At 39.0% G+C, this 22,139-nt stretch overlaps 1 protein-coding gene across 1 annotated transcript in view; it reads left to right on the top strand.

Annotated features, from left to right (window-relative positions):
• vegfc (vascular endothelial growth factor c) overlaps positions 1–22,139 on the top strand; it is a 62,003-nt gene that overhangs the window by 30,434 nt on the left and 9,430 nt on the right. The window contains exons 3-4 of the mRNA XM_053419460.1: positions 8,526–8,716; positions 20,944–21,083. Coding sequence (XP_053275435.1) covers positions 8,526–8,716; positions 20,944–21,083 — 331 coding nt within the window. The remainder of the gene's footprint in view (positions 1–8,525; positions 8,717–20,943; positions 21,084–22,139) is intronic.

Below are 22,139 nucleotides of genomic sequence, written 5' to 3' on the forward strand. Positions count from 1 at the left end.
AATTTTACTTTTACTTAAGTAGATTTTGACAGAAGTATTGTACTTCGCTACATTGGAAATTACATCCGTTACTGAGTAAAAAAAAAACATAGTTCAAGGCGCAAGGCAATTCTCACTGCAGTGGTAGATGCTGCATAGAGTGGATGACGTTCCCTCACGTGCACGTTCAACATATGAAAACTGATCGTAAAGTTCACTGTTCGCGAAAAATAAGCGCGACATGCACAACACTGCACAGGGAGACATAACACTGTAACTCTTACAGTGGTTGAGTTTTAGTATTGTGTTTTGGATAATAATAAAATGCTGAAATAATTTGCATTTTCTCAATTTTGTTTTCATAGCATTGATTTTGCTCGTGGTAAACAATGTAATTAATTATAGCACACTTACTTACTTAAGATCAATTTACAATTTCAGGTTTTATATTTATTTTAAGCCTGGTGTACTTACTCCAGACAGTTTAGAAAAAGGTGTTATATGCTCCGAGGGAAACTATCCTGATTTGCATTTGTAAAGCGCAGAGCATTGGCATTTGCATGTGAAAGCCTCCCCTAGGCTTAGGAGAAGGGGGGTCACCTCCCAACATTCTCAGACTTGTAAAATGGCAAGACACTGGTAACAGAAATTTCTCCAAGAATTTCCTATGACATTTACTGGCACAAATTCTTCTTTTCATGCAGTGTTAGATACCTTCAGGTTATAAACTATGTCCGCCAAAGCCTGACTAAATTTCTCCCTGACGAAAGTAGGATTTATAGTTTCTGGCTTGGCCCGCCAGATTCAAAATGCTTGATTTCAAACTTTGTCAGGGTATTCTCTGAACAAGTGAACTATGCCACCCACTCTTTGAAAAAGGCTTTTGAGGAGGAACTGGGTCTCCAGATTGATGACATTGTTTGGCAGGAGGGTCTCAGCAGAATCCAATATTGTTCTATTAATGCCAGACATCACTTAATCCAGTTTAAGGTTATGCATAGACTCCATTATTCGAAAACCAAACTACAGAATATACCCTACTATCTCTCCTTTGTGTGATCGATGTAAATCTGCTGACGGATCCTTAACCCACCTTTTCTAGACGGGTTCAAAGCAGTACGACTTCTGGTGTAGAATATCTAAGTGGTTTTCTGAAATGTACAACTGTGTGTTCAAGCCTGAGTCAGAGGTGTCACTGTTTGGCTTCTCCCTGTCTGTTTTGCCTCGAAGTATCCCAGTACAGCACACCATCATGTATGGAATGTTAATTGCAAAGTGACTGATTCTAAGACTGTGGAAGTCAGAAACAGTGCCACTCTTCAAGACGTGGCTGTCAGATCTTACTTCTCTATTACATATGGAAAAAATCCGATACAGTTTGACAAACAATCTTAAACAATTCTACAAGATCTGGCAGCCATTCTTAGACCATCTGCTCAATTTGATGGAGATTTAGAGCAGCTATGAGACTCACAATACGTTTTACGCCCTGTTTGTTAGTTTTGTTTGTTTGTTTTTTGTTCTGTATTTATGCCTTTATTTTATTTCAATTGACTCTTTTTTCTTTCTCTTATCCTTTCATTTTGGCATAATTTCTTACTTACTCCTAGTATTTGTCTATTTGTACTTAACTACCTGAACAAAAACCTAATAAACATATTGAAAAAAAACAACAACCACACAAGACATACAGAACACTGTACGTAACACTGTGGCTCAGCAGGAGCAAATTAAAATTAAAACGTATTACTCATGAATACAAATTTGGGAGAAAAGGAAACATTCATGTTTGTAAATGACCTGTACAAGATTATCCACTTTTCTTTCATTGGTCAGAATTTCTTTTTCACTGTTACTTTTACCACTGATTTCCTCAGTTCCACTTTTAACACAAGGCTGTCTTGTGGCTGGGTGCTATAGAGATGCATCCTCATTGGTCAGTGGCTTTTTCAAGGACAATCAATGGACAGTAGACAATGTTACTTTCTTCATCCTCTGTCTGCTTTCTGTATCAATGCAATACCAGAAGATGTTTTCACACCCATTCAGCCCTAAAAATGAACTCGAAGTGATTAGTCAGCATTTTTTGCTCACCATAACTGCTGGTGGACAAGAAATAGTTTGTAAACATGTCATTGAAGGGGAAAGTGTGTATAACAATACATCTCTCTCTCTTTTTACTTATCAACAAGTACAATTGATCTTTCCAAAGGTTATTAGATAGATAGATAGATAGATAGATTACTTTATTCATCCCCGAAGGGAAATTAAGTCGTAATATCAGCAGGTATATTTGAATACAATAAAATACAATACAATAGAATAAAAAATATTGAGGTAGAAAGAATAAAAAAAATCAAAAAAAAAAAAATCAAAGATTATCTAAAAATACTGAATAAGTAAGAGTCAGCAGGCAATAAGGGTTGACTAATAATAATACCTAACAGTTATCTCATCCCACCCCTCTCTCATTCTCTCTCTCTCTCACACACACGCGCACACACAACCTTAATCCTAACCGAAACCTAATTTTAACTCACTTAATCCCGAAACCAGGTCCTAACCTCCAAACAGCCGTTTGTGAGGACCACACATGTACTAACACACACACACACATACTTTGTCATAAGGGTAGATATAAGTGATAATCCTATAATCAGCAATGATATTTGAAGCACTTCAAACACTTCAGATACTCCAGGTGAAGTCAGGAGTGTCAGGAAGTAGTAGCGTAATGTATCATCACCTGAAACAATTGGGAAACCAAGAAAGACAAACATATTTGCAGAGATGAAGCAGTTCACCCTGTATTGCTTCATTTCTGCAAGCTCAGGTGTAGGATGACCATGCTAAGCTGCATATGATCACCACCCTAACCATCTGTGTCAAGCTGCTCCTATTTGTCTAAAGTGAAAGCTCATTTGAGCAATAGAGACAAAACAGTATAAGCTCTACTCTTCTTTTGGTTTACTGGTGACTGGTGGGCATTTATGTAATAATTAATTAAACAGTAGATTTTATTCTTTTATAAATAATTAATTAAGAACTAATTTTTTTGCAACCTGTTGGCTGATGAGCAGAGATCAGTTCACTTTTTTATCAGGTAAAAATGTCACCTCTGTCAGACAAGTCTAAAATATTCTTACATCATAGCAGCTGTATTTTCCACATCTCATTAAATAATAATGAGGGACAGAGATACACAATTAAAGCTTTTCCTTAATTATCTTGAGTATAATGTTACAATATTAGATGTTCATATTAAATATTAATCATAATATATACAGAAATGGGGTAACCATAATTAAAGGCCTTCTGCAGACTTCTGAGTGTTCCGCCAGTTAGAAAAGGGTGGATCTGTTACAATGAGCTAAAAATGCATGTTTTGGTTAGTCTAAACTAAGGGTTGTATAACAAGGTAATTAAGATGAACAATTTTCTTTGGGAGCCAAACCCACAAATGGAAGTGAAGATATGGAACTGTAAATTAGCAACATCAATGCCCTTTAATGAAAAAAAAATTAAACAAATGCTGAGTAACTTCCATTTCTGAACGTATATTTTTTCTTTCCCTCTCTTTATTATAGAGCATGGTGATTCAGTTTGAGAGCAGGACTTAATGATTTCACATTCAGATTTCACTCAAAACCTGCGATCACATTCAAATAGCTGCTGGCTGTGCTCTATCTGTCCACTTGCACCTCGATATTTTGTTGTTTGGTCAGAATTAACTTGCTCCAGTTTTACCTCTTCTCCTTACGTTCATGCTGCTTCTGTGAGCAAGTCAGCTCTCAGATTTTTTCCTCTGCTCTTGGACGTTTTCTTCTCTCCGATTTGTCTGTGCAACTAGTCTGTGAGAAAAGTCCCCAACCTATAGAGGACCAGATGTAGTGTTTACAAATTAACTTGACTCTAACAATTAATATTTAGCTTTTAGCAATATTTTGCACATTTCATATTCATCGTACACAGTATTAAAATAATGTTTTTGGGTTGCCTGTCTGTTGATTCATCCACCAGTTTCCCCGTCCGTTCGTCTATCCCACATCTTGGAATCGTATTTCTCAAAAATGCCTTGAGGGAATTTTTCATCACATTAACATGGACTTAGAGAAATGTTGGTAGTCAAAGACCAATCGTCAAGGTCACTGTGACCTCAGAGAATATGTTTTGCCTTGTGAAGGAAATAGGTGATTGGAACGCCTTTAAGGAATCCTTTCAAATTTGGCACAAACATTTGATTGGACTCAAGGATTAACTCACTGTTGCCTCACAAATTATGTTTGACTTATAGCGTGAGGGAATGTCTTCATATTTGGAGCAAACATTCACTTGTATGCAAAAATCAACTAATCATGGTCAAAAGGTCAAGGTCACATGACCTCACAGTTTTGTTATTACGATATATCAGGAATGCCAGAAGAGGAACTTATTACATCTTGCCTAAACATTTACTTGGACTTAAGGAATACCTTAACAGAGTTTGGTGGTCAAAGGTGAATGCCACTTTGACCTCACAAACACATTTTGGTCTGAAGAGAATTCCTTTTTATGGCAGCAACATTAACTTGGACAAAAGGATTAACTATTACAAATTTGGTTAACAAGTGTCAAATGTAATTTTTAATGTAATATGTCAAGAATGCCTTGAATGAATTTTTTCTAATTAGATAACAGTGGTGAAAGCTAAAAGTCACAGTTAACTTATATGAACCCGGGGGAAATTATGAGAAGGGAACTACACTGGGTTTTGGAGGCATTCAACTGAAGTACAGTATTTATAGTTTATAATATAGACTAGTTACTTTTTTACTACAAGTCAGACCAGAGTTGTTTTTTAGCTTCAGAGCTGTTTCTTTTTTCCCCCTTTGACCCACCTCCCTCATCCCAGACAGAAAATCTGAGTTTCTGACAGGATGCAACACCTCTAGCAAATGTGGTGAGGAGACCAGAACCTAATTACCACTACTTGAACTATACGTTCCTATAATGTTTCTTTGTAAATGCAGGTCTGTAAAGCAGCAGAAGTTTGGATAGAATGTAAATAACATTCACAATGTTGATAAAATTTACATTTACTCACACTACTGGTGATTACTGGTGTAATCTCAATCTTTATTGACTCACTCTGTTCTGAAGGTTGGATGGATCCAGTGGCTCAAAGACCACACCCTGCTTAGCCGTTATCCTACTAGTGATGCCCTTTGATGACTAAACCTATACAAAATGGAACATTATAAACATACAACAAACAGTTCATGTGGCCCCTGAAAATGTTGTAAAATACATGTATTTTATTTTCATCATCAATATTCTACACCTAGTGGATGTCCAAGCATCTGTCAGGTAAAGCAGCGGGTTGCCTGGCAACTGGCATCTCATAGGTGTCTTTGGTGTCGTGGGAATGTCAACAACTCAGCGATGTTCTGCACTTTACTGTAGAGGGAAAAAGGAACCACCACGTAAACATTTTAGTTTGAGAAGAAAAGAAAGTTTCAAGAGAAATGGAACAACTCTTATGTCGTTAGAGTATGGGATGGATAAATTGATCTGCCTCAAGTGCAAATAGGTGAATTCAGTGTTAAATCAATAAACCTACGACAAGTTCATGGTTAAAGAACAACTAAAACCTAGGGTGTATTGAACAAAAAGTTTAAAGACTTGAGTTGGTCAAAGGACACTGCATATTGAGGATTCGAACAACAAACTTGAAGTGGAACATGTAATGACATTGTTGTAAATACTATTTTATTAAGGCAAGAGGTCTGAATCACTACCAGAAGAAAACATTTCTGAGCAATCCGCGGTTGAATTTGGTGACATCTTATATTTCACTGACAGGCTGAGCCAACATGCAACACAGCATTTTCTCTTAACCTGACGAAAGAAATTGCAGCGTTCGTTCAGTGAAATGGAAATGATCTGCAGCAGTTAAGTGACATCAAATGGTTCTGTGACCTAACCCCAATTGTTGACCTGACCTGACACTTCTCTCTTTGAGCTCAACTTAAAACTACAGCGCCAAGCAAAGCTCAGTACCACATTGTTTGACAGCTTCAAGGCTTTCCAAAGAAACCTGACACTGCTGCAGGGTGACTGAGTTGAAACATCCCCATTTAACCAGCTACAAGGCTCTCTTACACGAACATGAAGTTTTACATCACCTACCCTCAGACAAAAATCACAAAATGTTGGAGAATTTACAAGATGAGTTTTACTACAGATTGACATACCATAAGGAGTCTTTCTAACTCTTTCAAGATCCTTCCAATTATGTACCTGAATAACAAGCTACAGAAGTGCAGTTTGAGCTCATTAACCTGCATGACTTTCTACAAGAACTTTCTCCATGAGTTTAACGTGGACTAAGGCAACATGCTTGGCCTCTTTGTTTGAACACCTTCTCTGCCATGGCCATCAACAAATCCAAACTTATATCCAGGCTGGCAGATGCCCATTTGCAATCAGTCCTTCAAATAATGCTGTGTGAGCATGAGCAGGAATGAACACACTAGCGATAACCTAAGAGGTTAATAGTGTTCCACTTCCAACCTAATATGGTGAAGTGAATGAATGTCTTTTGATATATTTTGATAGATACTGAGTTCTTTTGAATATAATCTACCAAAAGAGACAATAAGAAAGTCAGGCTGGGAACGCATAGGTTGATGCATATTTCTACATCTTAACAGTAGCTAAGATGTTAACTTAAAAACCAGTGACAGATAATGTCTATTCAACAAACATGTATATTCTCTCGCTGACACTTTGTTGCTGACCAATGAGGATGAAGTCTTGTGACATCCAGACATCCTCATGAGAGCTTTATGTATGAGTTTCATCTGAAACTGCAGGGGAAAGTAAAGTACAGCAAAAAAGAAGAGGTGACCCTTGGCCTGAATTCTGATAGCTTCATTTTACTCTGCACAAGTGTGATTATATGTTCTGCACACAGTGTGTTGAGAAAATATGAGTTTACAATTTCCGTGCTTCCAAGAATAAATTGATATTACATTGAAATGTTTACATGTGGAAGATTCCATTATCCTAGTGCTGTCATAAATTGTAGTCTCTACATGATTGGGGTTAAACCTATACTTGGGCTGATGTCTAATGCACCCAGACTTCTATGCCTGTTGGAGGCAGGACTTCCTTCAACCAAAGCTTTATTGAGAGAAAAGCAAGCCAGGTCTCTGACCAAGATGAGGCTGCATCATGGCATGCTTGATGACCCCTTGTGGTATGTTCTGGAATTAATAAGAAACGGGAAACAAGTCGTAACCTCTAATGGAGAAACAAAATCACATTGAGAGTGACCTACCAAGCCATCAACCTAGATATATCTGTCCACCCAGTTCATACAAGCACCTCAGTGTACATTGAAAACTATTTAAGAGTGACTTTTACACGGCTCAGGTGGTCTTCTCAGTGGAAATGGGAAGGTAGAGCCGTACTCCGTCTGAACAACGTATGTGTTTCTGTATGACTGGCATACAGAATGAAGGACACATACTTATATGTTGGATCCTGATGGCGGCAGTGAACAATGACTGTGGACTATAGTGGCATCCGAATTTGATGGTGGATCCCTATCGTGGTGGCTGCTGACCATAGACTATGATTACAACAAGACTGCTTGATATATATTATTTCTCCTCAAATACTCGACCATTACTGACATAATCCATCAATTCATTGACCTTCAGTTATGCTACAAAATGTTTATTCTAATCAATGCTGCAAATACCCTTATCTTTCTGATGTTCTTCTTTACACTTGACAACTATTGTACTTCTGTCCGTCCTGGGTGAGGGATCCCTAACATGTGGCTCTCGCTGAGGTTTCTAAGTTCTTTTTACCCTGTTCAAAGTTTTCTTTTGTAGTTTTTCCTTACTTTTGTTGAGGGTTAAGGGCAGAGGATGTCACACCTTGTGTTAAAGCCCTATGAGACAAATTATGATTTGAGAATATGGGCTATACAAATACAATTTGATTGATTGATTATTATTCCCTCACATACAGGATATCTCTTAGTAATATGGACACTACTCTACAGACATGAGTTCACTCTGTGTCGACATGAATAAAAGAACCTCAGTTATGTTACATACTTTTCTTGCGACATCAAAGTGCCAGTAGGCTTTTTGATGAATGTTGATTCTGTATTACTTTATTACTTTTTGTATTTTACTACAATTGGGTTTGTATTGTATATGAATGGCTTTTACATTGTCTGGACCCAGTTTTTTGTATTAGTTTGTGTCAAGGAAAATACCTAATTAGCCTTGATTGGGCTTTAATATTATTTCTTACCCTGATTAGATCACAGGGTAAGAAATGACATTGAAGCACAATCTCTTAAATTCACTTATAGCAAACAATTTTAAATATTTCTTGACCACAGTTCTTTGTTTGCAACATTGACCTTTGTGTTTATTTATGCCTATTTTGTGTATTTCAGCTATTGTGCATTACTGTCCATGTGCATAGAAAAAAAATGACCTATTGCATTGCTGTAGAGGTGGTGACTCTGTATGTGTGTGCAGGTATAGAATCAGAGTGGAGGAAGACTCAATGCATGCCCAGGGAAGTGTGTATCGACGTGGGCAGGGAGTTTGGAGCTCCCACCAACATCTTCTATAAACCACCCTGTGTGTCCGTCTACAGATGTGGAGGATGCTGCCACTCTGAGGACAAACAATGCAGGAATATCTCCACTGGTCACCTCAGCAAAACTGTGAGCACAAACTCTTTAATATTCATCTGTATTTGGAGATTCTTCGATATGTTTTCGATCTGCAATGGTCTAATTCATGGCTCGTAAGTTTTTTGTATGTTTCATTTCTTTCATTTCCTCTTTTAAACTCTAATTTAGAATGCGGTGCCCCAGATAATTACATATTTACATTTGAATGAATGAGAGAGCCACTGTTCCCCAAATTAGTGGTGGTGTAATTTCTAACTGAAAGTGTTATTTTTACATACTTACTTCTATTGTTGCTGATATTGGTAGTAAAATAGGTAATTTGAACAGAGCTTAGTGATTACTCAGCGTATTAAAATGACCATGATTGTATTTAACCTAACCATCATCATCTCTAGTATATTTGTGACTGCTGCAATATGATCGAATCAACATGTTGATGTTCAAACTCATAAGAACTCAATAGACACATTATTAGGCAAAAGAGATTTGAATCGGAACCTATCATTATACAGATTCAGTATTAGTTTTGTTAACAATATTCCAATGGTAGTTTGAACAAAAAGAGACAGACCTATAACAGATTGGGAAGCAGTTTATTTATGAAATGAATGAATGAATTTAGTTGTGTTGATATTTCACACTAGACCAATTCAGGTCATTTGTTAAAAGACTTACACTATTGGTGCTAGTGTTTACATGGTCAAGTTACCAGGTCATAAGCTGCTTTCTCCAGTAAACCAACATCTTGAAGCTGATATTCAAACAAGAAAGCTGGAGGTGGTGTTTTGACTTGGGGGTCATTGACAATGAATTCCCCTGTTGCATTTCCTCTAAAGAATCAACATTTTTTGTCTAAGAATTATGAATAAATAACAGCTTTTTAGAAGTATGCGTTTTCCTGAAAAAAACAAAGCTGAAGTTGAAATGTGTTGAATTCACACAAATGTTCCTTTTGTCATTGCCCTCCCAGCCTGCTCCAATATACCCAACAAACACACAACAAAAACAGTCAGGACCTAAGGGATAACACACGGTACTGGTAAAATCATTAAGGTGTAGTTCTCTCCGTCCTGGGAGAGGGATCCCTCACATGTGGCTCTCTGAGGTTTCTACGTATTTTTACCCTGTTAAAAGTTTTTTTTGTAGTTTTTCCTTACTCTTGTTGAGGGTTAAGGACAGAGGATGTTAAATGCCCTATGAGACGAATTGTGATTTGTGAATATGGGCTATACAAATACAATTTAATTGATTGATTGATGATAGTTCGAGAAAAAATCGAAAAGGCTGAATTGCATATGTATACGCAGATTGTCAGTAACAAAGTTGCAAGAGTCCCTGTGAAAGCTTTCTGAGATGATCTGTTTCTTGGTGTCTGTCATTTGCCTTTTGACTTAAGTGATCCTGAGTGGAAATCTGTGATAAATCACCTCTGAGAAATGATTATGCCATGCTAGCTTTAATTGCTCTAAAAGATTCAAGATTCAAGAGTTTTATTATCAAATGCACAGAGATAACAATTAAGAAGTCGCTGGCAATGAAATGCTTGAGTCACAGGCTCTCTTCTAACAATAATCAAGAATTAAAAAAACAAAAACAAAATTTGAATAAAATAGTGTAAAATAGAATATCAAAACTTTAAAATATGAAATACAAAATATATATCTAAATATATATACAGCTGAAGAAAGAAAGAACAGTAGTGCAATTTTGTGCAATAGTGCAAATATGCCACGGTGCTTATTTAGTGGAGTTATTGCATCCTAAGATTAAAGTGTGAGATACTAAATCAAACACAGATTCCTTTTGAGACTTCAGAATGTAACATTGTTTCAGTGCAACAAAGAGACCACTGCTACACAGTTAAGCAGTGGAGTTTAATGAAAAAGTATATTCTGTTCTTTAAGCTCGTCTGATGCATTTCGTTTTGGCAGGTAGTGACAATGAGGAAGAAAAATGCATTAGAGCAATAGGCAAAGGAGACAAAGAAAGAGGAAAAAACTAAAACAATGTAACAATGACAATGATAAATCCTGAGAGCCCACTATGGTATGGTTGATGATCTCTTGAGACAAAAGAAAAGTGGTATATTCAGAAATGGAGACAAATAGGAAGATAAACTTTCAAGTCAATGTGTCAGAAGATGTTTGGCTTCTCATTCAAAGCTGGAAAACAGCTTTTTGTAGAAACTTTATGTGACGTTTGTAGGTGAGTATAGATGTCAGGTCCTTCATCTTGTGCGAACCTTTTAGGCTATACATCTAAACAAGCAGGATAGATATACATCCTGTGTAAGACTCATTAAAATCTTCAACAAATAATAACCCTTATTTTACTCATATAGCATGATATACATATATATATATATTTATACAGCACAATTTCACAACACAGTTACATGTTAAATTATAGCTGACACATAAACATGGTCTTTCGTGTTTTTTGTAAGAAGTGGATCAAATGGCTGACGACTGTTTGCAATGCCATGTCACATGCAATGCTCAGTCTGATGTTCTGAGATTTTGGCCGCAGGGAATGCAGATGCCCAACATACTCCCGAACCACATACCACCCAATGATGAGGTTACTCTGATCCCATGGTGTCTGGTAAAGACAGTGTGTGATTCAATACAGCTTATACATTACCTCAGGGAACTTTAAACTCTAAAGGTGGGAGGGGTCATACTAGGGTCATCTTGACCCTCTTGGAGATAATAAAGAGGAAACACTCTCACCATAGTACGATATAAGCAGAAAGGCCAATTCTCAGTGATTGTCTCTGAATCTAATCACAAGGATTTCTAAAAAACAACTTGGAACTTCACAGAAGGAAGCAATGGCAAGGGGCTCCGAAAAGCAGATGCCTTAAGCCTGAAACATGCCTGACATGAATGACAACGAGTCTTGCGCCGCTGTGGCGCAAGACTCGTTGTCATTCATGCTTCCCCAACCGTTGCGCGTCTTACAAAGCAATTCCGCGCCAGAACACTAGGCGGAGTAATGCTTTTTGTCGAAGACGACCTGAGAGACGCCTTCTTTCTTCTTCATCGATTGTTTATTTACATAGCTACTGCGGCTCCTTGTAGCCTTTTTCAGGCGGACAAATACGCCAGTCAGTGACGGGTTATACAAGTGGACATACTTTCGGATCTCTTCTGCCAAACGCTCTTCTATTTGGTCCATATTGATTCTTCTAAATCTCCTGTTGTTTCTGCCTGTATTATGGGGCATGAAACCGGAAATGCAGCTCCAGAAGGGATGTAGAGCAGACCAATCACAGCCTTGCGGGCTGAGTGAGCTTGCGGAGCTTTGCCGTAAATTTTAGAAAAGGGGGTCGACACCTGTCAGCATGTAAGGAGGGATACATAAGCACGTAAGGGACCCGGAAGGGCTCTTGCGCTTACGGGCCCGTGAAAACGCAGAAGCATGTTTCAGGCTTGAGTCTGACATGGAAGGGACATTCCTGATGCTACTCTTTATCAAGTCCTTATGGAACCAGCCCCACAGGAAAGACAATCCTAGGTGTCCCTCTCTCAGCAATTAAGGGACTGCATCGAGTGTTGAGAATCATATGTTAAAAAAACATCAAGGATGTCCAATATTGCCCATGCTATGTTCTACAAAACAGAATATAATATATTTAACCCCAAGTCTCTAGTTGACATTCACCAGTGGTCATTCATGACCAGGCTATATAGTGCAGGTGGTCTGCTACAGGTACCTGGGGCTTCACACAGGTCGCTATCTAGTCTAGACCATGTGTAGGATGTTTGCTCCCTCATTTGAATAATTGTTTTAGGAAACCTTTAGTGGTCATGATAAGTCCATGCTTTTTTGGGTTGATACTATTTTCGTTGCAGCCGTGCCCAACTCCAAGATTCAGCAGGGGTGGTCATAATGTTGTTGATTTGTTCAAACTTCTGTGTGTATCTATCACCAACTGTAGTAAAAAATATACTGATGCTAAATCACAGGATCACCAAAGTAATTACAATTCATCATGTGGAGACATGATTGTACCTTTCTCTGACAGCTGTTGAAATATTTCATTCTGGACCGGAGCGGCGGACTGAAAGCTTGTTATGTCTAGGGCTCCTTTGCTAGTATGGCTAAATAATTCAATGGCGTATACTGGATATGCAAAGTGATTGACTGTGGCTACTTTTAGAGCATTGACAGAAATTAAATATTTTAAATATGACATTTTATATTCCGTCAAATCTATTTTCTGTTCTCTATTATTTATTTGCAATGATTGAGCAATGAATGCACCTGGATTTGTTTCATCCTATCGAGAGGTCACATGGTGAATGTGTGGTAATGTTTTGAACAGCAGCAAACCAGAAAGTGATACCCATTTTATGCAAAGACATAATAATGCTGTCAACAGAATAAACTGCCAAATACACTGTACAGTTAATTGCAAACAGCAGCAAAGTGATACTTTGGCAGTACACCTTACACCGTTTTGAATGTTGTTGGCTTGATTCCCAGTATATCAGCCAGTAAAATTACTTTTTTAGTCAGGTCATCTTAATCATATATCAACACGAGGAATTTTCATTTAACATAATCCTAACAAAAACATACATTTATGGGTTTTTAAACATGCAGTGAAATGAGAAATTATGTTTAAAATAATGTGAATTACATTTAACCCTAAAAGTAAGCCTGCTCAGGGGACATTAAAAAACAACAATTTATATGAAACTTACATTGTAAATAATCAGCACAGTTTTATACTGTAAATCATCCAAAATGTTTTTATACACATGGTTTTCTTACAAGAAAAAAACCCTCATATGCAGCTGGGGATATAATGCTATAAAGATATCATCTTCTTTTGGGACTTATGAGCAGGCAGCCAAGAGACCTATCCCCCCCTCCCGACACACTCACTACCAACAATTAAGAAAAGTCACTCCGTAGATCATGAAATTGTCAAAAAACTAATGATATCTCACTCAAAAGAGCTGAAGCATGCAATCAGTGCGTTTTTGTTGTCTTGTTTGAGAGGCTCATGTTTACTTTGGTGCATAATAAGTCATGCCTTTTGCCATGAACCTGGAGCAGTGTTCGGCAAAACTGGATGGTGTAGATATTACAGCGCATGTAAAAATGTCCCAGATTACCCAAATTCACCCTACTAATTCAGCTCAGTCAGACAAAGAAAACCCAAAAGGTGTATCATAAATCCTTGGATTTGTAGTACTCACAGACGAACCATGATTGTTAGCTTGTGTTAGCATTGCCCTGACTCTCAGGATTGACAGAAGAGCAGTGATGTTCAGTTGATATTCTGAAGTGTACAGTCTGTTATAGACAGTTTAATGTAAATTACAATGTACAAAGAGCTGTCCTAGCCACACATACATACGGGAAGAGGGGGAAGAGTCATCAAGGTCAATCTTTAAAGAAAGGAAAAATTATCCTATTATGTTAACATTTATTTTACCTACTTCAACTAGTGTTAAATTGTAAATGGTCTGTATTTATATAGCATTATTCGAGTCTTGATTACCACCCTTTTAGCACTTTACAGTTTTTGCTAATCACCCATTCACATTCACACTGTTTATCTGTGTGCAGTACTTTCTCTACTTCACTTGCACGCTGTTGGCAGAAGCATCAGGGACAATTTGGGTTCAGTATCTTGCCCAAGGATACGTCAAAATGCAGAATGGGGGGGACTGGGATCGAACCTGTTTAGAGGAGAACAGCTCTACCTCCTGAGACACAACAACATGTAGAGAAATATCTACATAAAACCTCACTCAAATACTTGCTTTCCAGAAACATAAGTGTAAATCGTAGCCACATCACGTACGCCCACAACTGGCCTGGAACTGACAAACATGTGTTCCGTCCTCTTTCCTTCTCTGGGTTTGTGAGGTTTCTGAGCTGTGTTGAAGAGTGTGTAAATGCTCTGAGCTGGTTAGCTCATTTCCAGGTAGCTGATGTTAATGAACTAGCTCATACACTGTGCAATAGCTTATTGTTTCAGCTCAGCTGCTTTATTCATTTCCTCTAAGCATTCATTTAGTGTACTGGCAACGGTAGTCTGGTTTGATGGCTCTTTTGTTCTAGCTGATTTAATCAGAACAGGAAGTCATTATGTCCTGTAGCCAGAATGTGGCTGATCTTTAGAGACCTGCAGTACATGTGCAAATGCATTATATACTTCAATTCCTGTGTGTGTTTTATGTGTCAACAGTGTGTCATTCATTATTCAAAGCAAAGTTATGATAATATTTTTAATATTTTGACACTCTCGACATTAATGCACTCAACATGAAAAACTAGATACAGGCTCAAGCTAATACTTTGTATTAATTGGAATATCACAACAGGGAAAAAATATATTCTGTGGTTGCACATTTTTGTGTGTGTACACACTCCTTCTGGTAAACAGACTCAGATCAGTGACGAACTGTGGGCTGACAAATTGCAGATTCAAGGTGATCACTGGTACATGTTATTACTCACACAACTCTTGCATTACGACTGGTAAGACTTTCCAGCTTCAAGCAGATTGTTTTAGCAGGTTGTTGAGCAATGCGTTGAAACCCACATAATCAGAACCATGAATGATTTATAGAGATGCTGGCGCACGTACACGCACAAGCCCACACAGAAACACACCCACTCTCTATCTCTCTCACGCTCTCTGTAACGTTACTGAAGTAAGTACTTGTAGAAAGTGATACAATCATGCTGGGACTTTGCGTGTGTGTGTGTGTTTGTGTGTCTAAACACCAGGAATATGTAAGCATAAAGTCCAGTGCTACAATTGTATGTCTGGTCACTGCTTATTTGCTATTTGATATAACGTTCATATTAACACATGCTGTAGTGTAATGGTATAAATAAGTGTTGACTGCATTTGGAAAGTTTTTTAATTGAAATGAAAATGTATTGCTAAATGAATGTGAGTCAGATGTAGATGTTCAGGACTTTGACTGGTACACTGGGCTGTGAATGATGTTTTTTGTGGGGCTGGTTTCCTCTCCTATCATTGTTGTTAAAAATGTTCACTCATTTAAAAATATGACTATAAAGGCAGCTGCAGTGTGTACTTTGGGAATTGGACAAATGTGTTTGGTTCTTAGGCCACAAAATCAAAAGACTTCAAGCAGCAGGCCATGCTTTAGTTGAGGCAGGAGAAAAGGAGGCCAAGGTTGAAGCTGAGAGGCTTTCGCCTGGAAGTGGTGACACGGTTGTGGGTGCCCAGTCTTTTTAGGTTTCACAAGACATTCTTTCTCTCCACTAGTTTTTCCTAACTGCTGTTCTTGGCTCCAATCTCAGACTACTGGCCATGGTTTGGAGATTTACATAGGCAGTGGTAATACATCATTCAAATTACAGGCAAACTTAGATAGACAATTTGCACTTCAGCTGAATTCATATGACTCCCAGGATGTGTCAGAAAATAATTTGTCTTAAAATGGACATATGGAAAGGTGAGGAGTCTGAGGTGTCTTTTTTTTTTTTACCAGCACTCTGTGGTTGGTTTCGTCATTCTCAAAGCTTCATGCTGATTTGCTTTGACAGGGCCTTGAAACAGCTGGAAGGAGTTAAGAGATTTAAACACTTAGCAGGTAATAGAAGTTCTGCTAAACTGTATAATTTACTATTTGACAGACTTTAAGTATCTTTAAGCGACTAAGTCTGTCTGATGTTTCGCTGCATAAGGTTTTAATTCAATACCGTAAGTCAGGACTTTTCAGTCTGCAGATGTTTGAGTGGCACTGCCCTGCTCCTTCTTCCGCTCCTCTGTATTGTGTTGTTGGCTGTTTCACCTTTAATGCCTCACATATGCTAAACCTATTAGAGCTATTCTTGCAAAGGGGCCCAACTATATATAAAGTGACTGTGTCAATTGGTCTGTCCTTCTTACAGTGTAGTGATCCAGGATGAGATATCTTCGACAATTAATCATCAGATGCCCCCGAAGTTTGTTGTATATACTCATAGAATCTGCAGCGTTAATCCTATTTCTTTTATATATAAATATATTTCGGCATAGTACCGGTTTACAAAATGGTCGTAAACCTTTACACACTAGCTGTTGGACAAAAAAGGAGACTTAACAAAACTACCAAACAGAACAGAATCAATAGAATAAAAGCTAAACTGGCAGCCTATGGGGGTTTATCCGAATATAAAGTTTTCTGACTTTCATAGAATGACCCTTTCTTTTCCATTGCAAAGATGATGTGCAGAGAAAAAACGCACTGATTTTCTTTAGTTTATTGGGGTTTAGTTAAAACTTGAGCACTCTGAAAGGGTTCCATGCTCCGGTGGAAAGTGGTCTGTTTAAATCTTGGGGATGTCAGCAGCTGGAAGCTGTATGAAGAGTTTGGCCAATCTCGAGGCCAAAACATCACAAATTTTAGAAATGTTTGCAGGTGGAGTTTAATCTCAGTGGTAGTCTTTGAGAACTTTAAGAGCTGTGTGTGTGTGTGTGTGTGTGTGTGTGTGTGTGTGTGTGTGTGTGTGTGTGTGTGTGTGTGTGTGTAACCATGGCGAACACTCCACAAGGTCACAAACACTGAGGTCAGTTTTAATGATTTGTATCCTCATTAGAATGAGAGGGAGATGGACAGTTTAAGCGGTTTAAGGTTCTTGAATAGGTTCTTTAATAGGAGTCATTGAGACTCATTACGTAATTCAGACTGTTCAACCCTGTGATTGAGAGAATGAAGTGGCTCTCAAGGTTTCCATTCTCTTTTGTATAACAGTCTTGTGTAAACATCTTCATCAGTGCCACGTGAACATTCAAGCCCAGCTCTGAAACACTCATTTTATTCTTGGAGTGGTAATCCTTCACATTCCTTGTTATTGTTTTCAAGTCCTGATGAAGACAGTCAACACCACAATAACCAAACATTCAGATATGTTCTCAGGAGCTGCTGCAAGTGTAAACATAAATAGGGCCTCTCACCATTCGGTGCTCGGGCCCTAATAGTGATTGAATCATTTAATGTATTCATCATAAGGACAGACACACAATGGGTTTTAGGTGTTGCTCTGTATCTCCTGGATTTGCAAGTATGATATTTTATCAAATTTGACAAAATAAAATAAAATATGGCAGTCTATGTCAGCTTGCTGTTACACTGCTTTCCAAAAAATCAACAAACCTATCTTCACATAGACTTAATATTTCTGGAAAAACCATTGTAGATGATCCGTGTTGGCTTTCCTTGTGTATCCATTGTGATTAGCCTGTAAAGCTGTTAATAATCAAATTCAAAATCATCAAGCACTAGTTGGTCCTTAAGCATCATTAACTCTATCCGAATGCTAAAAATCAGGTCAACTGGACTTGGTTGAGTTTATTGGAGACGTTTCACCTCACATCCAAGAGGCTTCTTGAGTCCTCACTGACTGCTGGGAGTCCCAGGTTCTAGCTTGGATATGTAACCTGGATTTCCTGTTTTTTTAGGATCTCCTTCTTGCCAAGTGATATGATAAGATGTTACTTTGCCATCAGCAGGGTACCATAAGGTGGTGGGAAAGTGATGGAAGATTTCATCCACCCTAAATTTGGAAAGTTAAAATAGAGGTGAAGTGTGAACAAATTTATATATATAAAAAAAAAAAAGCTTTTTACACTGAGAATGGTTGTACACTACCTGTTTATTTAACCCTTTCAGCTATCAATACTGATTAAAAAGTAATTTTGTCTCTCGAAGTCTGTCTGTGCTAAAAATGGTAGTTATCCCGGCTCTAATTTCGTACTGTTGTTGTTCAGCTTCTGTTCAGATGTGTATAGAGTGAAGCAGAAGGGCTGCCACATGATTGCACTAAGCTGCAGCTGCCACACAGGTATGGTGGCAGATGTGTAGATGCACAGGATGATGCTCTGAGTGAAACAAAGGGTAGTTTACTTTGATAAAGTGAATTATAAAACTGGCATGAGGTAAAGTGTGATGATCTGAAAATAAAAGAATTGACAAAATATTGAATTTATAAATGTTTAAAATGTATCCAAATGATCACCTTACTCATTTTAAATAAAAAGGAACAGAAAAAATGATAGAGTTCCTAAATCAAGTTACAGACAAATTTCTGACAAAATTGTTATTAAGAATATGGTATTTATAATTGAACAGAAACAAGATTTGATGATCAGGGACCTGTCTTACTTACCTGAAGCTCAGGTTTTGAGGTTTCTCCACTCTTTTGATCCTTGTTACAAACTGAGGCTGACAATAATGTTAGACGATTTGTGACACATTCAACATCACGTGGGAGTCGGGTACAGTGCCAAAGGAATGGCAAACCGGGGTGGTGGTTCCCCTGTTCAAAAAGGGGGACCAGAGAGTGTGTGCCAATTACAGGGGTATCACACTTCTCAGCCTCCCTGGTAAAGTCTACTCCAAGGTGCTGGAAAGGAGGGTTCGGCCGATTGTCGAACCTCAGATTGAAGAGGAACAATGCGGTTTTCGCCCCGGACGTGGAACTACGGACCAGCTCTTCACTCTCGCAAGGATCCTGGAGGGGGCCTGGGAGTATGCCCATCCGGTCTACATGTGTTTTGTGGATCTGGAGAAGGCGTATGACCGGGTCCCCCGGGAGAAACTGTGGGAGGTGCTGCGGGAGTATGGGGTAAGGGGGTCTATCCTCAGGGCCATCCAATCCCTGTACTCCCAAAGCGAGAGCTGTGTTCGCGTCCTCGGCAGCCAGTCAGTTTCGTTCTCAGTGGGAGCTGGTCTCCGCCAGGGCTGCGCCTTGTCACCAATCCTGTTTGTGATATACATGGACAGGATATCGAGGCGAAGTCGTGGTGGGGAGGGGTTGCAGTTCGGTGGTCTGAGGATCTCGTCACTGCTTTTTGCAGATGACGTGGTCCTCATTGGATCATCGGCCTGTGACCTTCAGCACTCACTGGATCGGCTGGCGGCCGAGTGTGAAGCGGCTGGGATGAGGATTAGCACCGCTAAATCTGAGGCCATGACTCTTAGCAGGAAACCGATGGATTGCTTACTCCGGGTAGGAAATGAGTCCTTAGCCCAAGTGAAGGAGTTCAAGTACCTTGGGGTCTTGTTCGCGAGTGAGGTTACTATGGAGAGTGAGATTGGCCGGAGAATCGGAGCAGCGGGGGCGGTATTGCGTTCGCTTTACCGCACCGTTGTAACGAAAAGAGAGCTTAGTTGCAAGGCAAAGCTCTCGATCTACCGGTCGATCTTCGTTCCTATCCTCACCTATGGTCATGAGGGCTGGGTGATGACCGAAAGGACGAGATCGCGGGTACAAGCGGCCGAGATGAGTTTTCTCAGAAGGGTGGCTGGCGTCTCCCTTAGGGATAGGGTGAGAAGCTCAGCCATCCGTGAGGAACTCGGATTAGAGCCGCTGCTCCTTTACTTAGAAAGGAGTCAGCTGAGGTGGTTCGGGCATCTGGTAAGGATGCCCACTGGGCGCCTTCCTTGGGAGGTGTTTCAGGCGTGTCCAGTGGGGAAGAGACCTCGGGGAAGACCCAGGACTAGGTGGAGAGATTATATCTCAACACTGGCCTGGGAACGCCTCGGGATCCCCCCGTCAGAGTTGGTCAATGTGGCCCGGGAAAGGGAAGTCTGGGGCCCCCTGCTTGAGCTGCTCCCCCCGCGACCCGACCCCGGATAAGCGTACGAAAATGAGATGAATGAGATGAGATGAGATTTGTGACACTACTTAATCACATTAACACTCAGCAATGAAAGCTTGAACAAACGGGCTAATATCAAATTCCGAGATCATACCTTTGTAATTATGGATACAATTTAAAGTGCTTATAGTTAGGGGGATAATCTATAGTTTTTTCCATTGGTTCCGAGATAATCCCCCTCAGCTCCTCTTTAACCAATTATTTATTTTTAGTATTTAATTATAGAGAGCACATCTCTGCAGTCCTCAACAAAGAGCTGATCACCAATTGAGATTCTCTTCAGGTTGTTGGGCTGCCCTGGACCTGGAAGGTCATGGAGGCTATTGTGCTTCTTCCATTGGAGTATTTTGAATCCATAATCAGAGAAAGTTATATAGGTTTGTGATTATAGTGACTGTTAATTGTAACAATCATATTGATACCTTAGCCTTACTCACAATTAAATTGAATTTGAACTATCACTTATTAATAACTTGTCGTTAATACTGTCAACGGTGGTTATTTGCTTGTGAGCTGCCAATCTTCCCAGTGTATGACACTACGCTTGTTGCACCTTGTCTTGATTCACCTGGTAACTTTCTGACTCCTCACTATTTTGCTCTTTCCGCAGCTGTTTGAGATCACGGTGCCAATAACACAGGGCACAAGGCCAGTGACCATCAGTGTGGCCAACCACACCCAGTGCCGCTGCCTGTCCAAACTGGATGTCTACAAGCAAGTTCACAGCATCATCAGGAGAGCCCTGCCTGAGTTAGTATTCATACTCGTAATGTATTCATATTGCATCACTCTAACTTAGCTTATTACACCTGGCACAAAGGGAGGTTTGTGTACTAATTTCTCATTGCACATTGTTTCAATAGCAATTGAGCCCGTCTAAGCATCCAAGTGTACATTGGATTTAATATGAGGTGTGGCCAGACACATTGTTAACTTCATATAATCCAACAAGATGTAAACTCACCCGGCTTATAAAGAAAATGAGAGATATCACACCAAATGGTTTATGGTGTGTTATGATCAAAATACATCCATTATACACTAAGACACTAGCAGTGGGCCTCATTCAGCCATATCTTCTCAAGTTTTTTATAAAATTTGTTCTCAAGAAAGTGTTCTCATATCTTTGTAAATTGAACGTGTGTGCCAGTTATTCATAATTGGTGGAGTTCACTTCCAATGCCCATAAAAGGGCATAAGACTCCAGGCACACAGAACTCACAAAAAACATGAAAAGAAAATGTAAGAAGTTAATAATGTCAAAACGTGGATGGAACATTTTAATTAAAGCCTTAGCTATAATACCATGGAACATGTGACACATTAAATATGTAAACACTGTAAAACTAAAGGTGAGTACTTATTTTTTTGTGAATTTGCGCTTCTTTTTAAAGTCAGATCTAAGAAGAAATTTCTTCTAAAGAACATTTAGTGAATGAGACTCATTGTGCCTGACATGGAGACCTTTGGAAAACATTTTGAAACATTATGAGCTCAGATCATTGAAACACAGTGCTGTGTCTGTGGTTGTGTATTCAGGATAGGAACAGCCTTTTCCTTTTTCGGGCGTGCGCACAAAAACACATACATACTTTTGAGTGTATTGTTACAAAGGTTACTTCCTCTGCTGTGTGTGTATACATGGGTGCTACTTCAGGAAACACTTGATTCTCTCCTGATTAACTTCACACTTCTGTAAATGTTTGTGCACGTTCTTGTGTGTATATCCACAAACCAACTCGCTGTGATATCTGACCTCTCTGTGATGATCAGGATTCTAAGAGGAAATGCTTCATCATTTGTATT

This window comes from Pleuronectes platessa, chromosome 3 (genome assembly GCF_947347685.1).
Source record: "Pleuronectes platessa chromosome 3, fPlePla1.1, whole genome shotgun sequence".
NCBI classification, from domain to species: Eukaryota; Metazoa; Chordata; class Actinopteri; order Pleuronectiformes; family Pleuronectidae; genus Pleuronectes; species Pleuronectes platessa.